The sequence below is a fragment of the Triplophysa rosa genome, linkage group LG15, assembly GCF_024868665.1.
Source record: "Triplophysa rosa linkage group LG15, Trosa_1v2, whole genome shotgun sequence".
NCBI lineage: Eukaryota > Metazoa > Chordata > Actinopteri > Cypriniformes > Nemacheilidae > Triplophysa > Triplophysa rosa.
The window spans coordinates 9190772-9195873 of record NC_079904.1 but is presented as its reverse complement, the minus strand read 5'-3'; the positions used below and the strand labels follow the sequence as shown (position 1 = coordinate 9195873).

The following is a 5102-nucleotide window of genomic DNA, read 5'->3' as shown; positions in this document are numbered from 1 at the left end:
CTTCGGAAGACGTAAACTCGTGAAGAGCTAGTAAAGTGTTCTGGTGTCTCTCCGACCCCAAACAAAACACAAGAGAAACTTGTAGAAATGTAAAAACTTCACAGAGAAAAACAGATGAAAAACCTGAAAGATAGAGAAAACTGTAAAATGAGTGTTTTCATGTGAGCTGCTTAGAAGTGCTGCTTGCTATTAAAAAGGGAAATGTGGGTTCCAACACACCACATAAGATTTGTTGGGGGGGAAGAGTGGAGAATCACACAGAAAGGTTTTAATGCTAAATTGAGTTAGATAGTGAGCGGCCAATCTGCACGAGTGCAGGATGATGAATTATATATGAAGTTAATCTCAGCATGTCTTGCAACCCTTGATGGCTGCCTGGGGGAAAAATAAGCAAAGTGTGGCAGAAGTGGACAAGCTTGACACATTTTCATCCTCTCCCCTTCAAACTCTGCATTCACACACTGGCAGGCCAGGCAGCAGCATCTAATGAACAGGGGCAGGGAAGGATGGCCGACCTGCACTCTGTGTGAACGGGCAAGTCTGTGATGTGTATCTGTGATAAACGTGTGGGCTGGATTTGTGCAATGGAGAGGCATTTTGATCATGTGTGTGGCCTACGTCTGCCCCGACATGTTACCACTTTGAAATGATGCTGTGAAAGTTCACATTTAGAACAAGCAAGAGTTCTCAAAAATGACACTTCTGAAATTTTTAACTCACCCTCATGTTGTTACAAACCCATACTGATTTCTTTCTTCATTTTTTGTCATCTTTAACCTTTTCAGGATTACAGGTGTCGTAAATCAGATTAATTTTATACACAATACTACAAGTTAGTAGGTCTGTCAAACGATTAATCACAAATCAATTTGTCGCATCCAGAATAAAAGTTTGTGTTAAAGGACCCATTGTATGAAAGTCAAATTTTTTCTGTGTTTAAGTGCTATAATCGGGTCCCCGGTGCATCTAGCAACCCAGAAAACGTGAAAAACAAGATCCAAGTAACTTTGTTTTGGTAAGCTTTTCTCTGCAAGCATGTGAGAAATCGAGCCGTTCAGATTTCGCTCCTGATGTGACATAGACACAGGCTCTTATTATAATATTACCGCCCCTTAATCTACACAATTCCACCCACAGCGCAGCCGCCATTGTTGTTTTCACAAGCGACAGCGGTGTATGTGACGCTATGGCTAAAATTTGTGGACAACATGCAATGTAGTCACTGCACAGAGTCCTAACCTTGGAACCTTGGAAGAGACAGGAGTGGATTTATTTTTATTGGAAATCCCTCAGAAACCATAAGTAAAAACCTGCTTGTTTGCACGAATCACTTCAAGCCAGAGTGCTTTATCAACCTGGGACAGTACAAGCAGGATTAGCTTCAAAGTTGTTCCTCAAGAGGGATCGAGACCAACTGAACGAGACAAAGCTGCCGATGTAAGTAATATTTATCAACAGTCTGAATTGACGTACATGTACCGTATATACAGTATAGGAGGATAACGTTAGCGAATGAGCTAAATCAGTCACGGTCTAAATAGAACATTCAAAGCCAGTGTTAAACTTCCTCTATATTTATATTTTATTTGGCAAATGGGCACTTGGAGTTTAGCTGTATGTATGTTAATTCATTATGTGCGGTAATATGTTCAGCTGCGGCAATTTGTTTGTTTTGTTAATGAACAGGGGCGAACACTGCGGTTAGTTTCATTTTAAACGTCTCAAATCATTCGTCTTTAGGCTGAAAAATCTGTCACAGCATACTAGCTATGCTCTCACGTTGTGTGTAACGTTATAACTTGTCAACGACAAGCGTTAAAATCCATATAATTCCACTGAGATCTGCAGGTGCGCATTCCGTAGATTTTAGGCGAGCATACACGCACAACGTGAGCGCTGTTTGCTGTGACAGATTTTTTAGTCCCAGGACGAATGATTTGAGACGTTTAAAACTAAACTAACCGCAGAGGAGTTAAGGAAACATAATTTAGCTAAACCAGCCATGGCAGTACTACACGTGTGTTGTGTTGACCATAGTTGCCAACTCTCGCGAGACAAATAAGCAACCTCAGCTTTAAAAACAAGCCCAAAACAAGCCCAATATGATTCGATTATTTATTTATCATCAATCTAATTTATCATTAACTATTTATTACAATGAATGAGCCTGCAACATATTAAACTGAAACCACTCTTTTATTTTAAAAAGAAGAGCAGAAATTATTTAGCAAAAATCAGCAAACTGCAACAAAGCGTGAGGGCACGCACTATCCACTCATCTTCGATCACCTGTGAGCAGAATAGGGTTGGAGAGATGGAAAAGAAGAAAAAGATGAGAGCATTAAGGGGAGCAACACAGCCACATATTTATAGCTTAATAAAATGAATTAGAACCAAATGTGTCTACTATTATTAGTATTCTATATGACTACTTGTTTTTTTATTATAGCCTGTGATAATTAATTCATTACAAAATCATTGTAAAAATTACAAATTTACCTTATAAAAAAAAGTCATCCCTCTCCTCCCCTGCACCATCTATCTTCTCCCCTGTCTCCTCTCCATCTCTGTACATCCCAACACTGAAGCGCTGCAACATCTCCTGGCTTGGGACAAAGTCCTTGCAGCAAATCCCGAGTCTTCTTAGGCCGTAGCGAATGCACAATATGCTACTGAGAGTCTTCTGGCCCATTCTGTGCCTCAGTTTAGATTTTACATGGTTCATTTGTGAAAAAACCCTTTCAACGTCGGCATTGCTCAAAGGCATCGCAAGAAGGGACAGTGCAAACAGGGCCAGATCTTTAAAACACTGCTCTCCACTGCTGTCCTTGTAGTTCAGAACTTCAGCCCAGAACTGTTCTGCTTGACAGTCATCTTTTGTTTTCCACTCCTGGAAGTTGATTGCCTGATACTGTGCATCCAGGGCCCCGAGATCACCAACGTACATCTTCAGCATGGATACTGTGGCTAACTGTGGTTTGTTCTGTGACAGGATCACGGATGGGCTGAATGATGCCATGGATTTCCAGGTATTGATATTTGCTGGCAGCCTATTCTGCACCTGCTTTGCTGCTTCCAGAAGGAAATCACGGCATCTGTTCTTCATATTTGTTTCGGCAGTGCTGTCGAGCTTTGCTTCTCCAAGAACAATAGTAAACTGCACGCCGAAATTAACTGCACACAGGGGCAGATGATTGGCTGTGTCATTCAAATTGACATCAAGGAGTTTGGAATCAGAAGGAGGAATGGCGCAAGGTGTAATTACTCTTGAGATAAGTGTACGAAAAAATGACTGTAGGCAGTCCAGCATTTTAAATGCATTCCCATTTTCGAGTTGGAACAATTTGTTGACTCTAGAAAACTTGTGTAAAATAGGCATAAGAAACTTCAGGTACAGTTTGTTCAAGGGATCGCAGTACATCTGGTAGAGCACTTCTGCATCATAGCACCGTTTTGCGTCTTTGCACAGCTGGAAATGTAACTTCAGCTCGTCCCATTGCTTTAGTACACGAACACAGCAATCATATATGGAGAGCCATCTAGTGCCTGAAAGCTGCACTAGCATAAGTGGCGTTTCACCGGGGTTGATTAATTGGTAAATTTTGGAATATTCTCTGCGCCTCAGAGCACTGTGAGAAAACCAGTTGTGCGAATGTGAAATTAAAAACTCGAGATTGCGAGGCAGTGTTTCAACGGCTTTGCTGGCACAAAGTTGAATCGAATGACACACGCACTTAAGCAGTTGTAGTTTCTCATTCTTTTTGAGAAGGTGAGTATAAACTGAGTTTTTCCGTCCAACCATTACACTACAGCCATCAGTTCCGATTCCTACGCACTTTTTGAAATCAAGACCGACACTGTCTAGAAACTGAGTCAGTGTCGTCACGATTGCTTCTGCCGTCTCTCCCTGCATATCCACTAAGCCCAAAAATGTTGAAACAATTTTGTTCAGTGAGACACTGAAGTAACGCACTACCATACACAGCTGCTTTACCGAAGCGACATCTGTGCTCTCATCGATTACCAGTGAATACTGAGTCTCTCCGATATCTTTCATCAAGTCATTGAACATGCAGGGGGCTATTACATTGTTGATAAGTGCTGTACATTTTGTACGATGGATGCTCAAATCCGTTTCAAAGGCCGAATTTACTAATTCACCCAAGTGATCAACTGAACTGACTGCTGTGTGGCAAGCAATATAGCTTTCTAGCTGAAGCTCAGCCTTTTGATTTGTAGTAGAAGGTTTTGACACTGTAAACCCGATATCTGTTAGACGTGTTGAGGAAAATGGTTTGGCATTCCTCTTATGTTTGTCTGTCTTTGCATGTTGTAGGAGGTCTCCATGGTGAGCACGAATCTCCGTTTTACAGTACCTGCACATCGCTTTGCTTTGATCACCGAGCACTTGACATATCCAGTCTCTAAGTTGTGCATCCTTTTCCCAGTCTTTGTTGTATTTTTTTCCATACTTGGACCACTTTGTTGGTGGCATTGTTTGCTAAAATTTACATGTCTTGTGTCCATCTAACTGTAATCGCTTAGATTACAACGTCACGCGCCTGGCTGCAGTGCACGTTGAATTTTCTCCAATCAGGGAAGAGGGGGATGTTCGTCAATGTTTTGACGAATTACGCTACAGAATTTATATTACTGCACTGATTGGCTATTAGCTGTGTCAATCAATGCATGCGAGTAAAACTGTGACCATAAATGTAAAGAAACGAAGTTGCTTGTCAGATTTTCCTAACAAGCAATAAATAATTTTTAAATAAGCCCAAAAAAACGCAACACGCGACTCATGATTTTTTAACGCGACTTGACAAAAAAACAAGCCCAAAGTCGCGGATTATAAGAGGATTTGGCAACTATGGTGTTGACTCGCCGGACGGAAGGGGGTGGGGTGCGCTGTAACTCATTATCATTTAAAGAGACATGCACCAAAACGAGTTGCTGTGAGCATAGTTGCTTACACTGAGTGTTTTTAAGCAAAATATGTTCCAGACATTTCATGAAGACCCTAATAAATCATACCAGCTTGTTGAAAGTGCTCAGTCCTTTAACATAATATGTCTGTGCACTGTTCTTATTGATTTTGTATT

General features: G+C 41.1%; 1 protein-coding gene across 1 annotated transcript; it reads right to left on the bottom strand.

Annotated features, from left to right (window-relative positions):
* Positions 1 to 2211: 2211 nt before the first annotated feature.
* On the bottom strand, positions 2212 to 4849 carry LOC130565615 (uncharacterized). Its single transcript, XM_057352500.1, has 2 exons — positions 2500 to 4849; positions 2212 to 2289 (listed from the first exon to the last, which is right to left on the bottom strand). Exon 1 carries the CDS (start codon positions 4493 to 4495, stop codon positions 2501 to 2503), a length of 1995 nt encoding a protein of 664 aa, XP_057208483.1. The 5' UTR covers positions 4496 to 4849; the 3' UTR covers positions 2212 to 2289; position 2500.
* Positions 4850 to 5102: the final 253 nt, after the last annotated feature.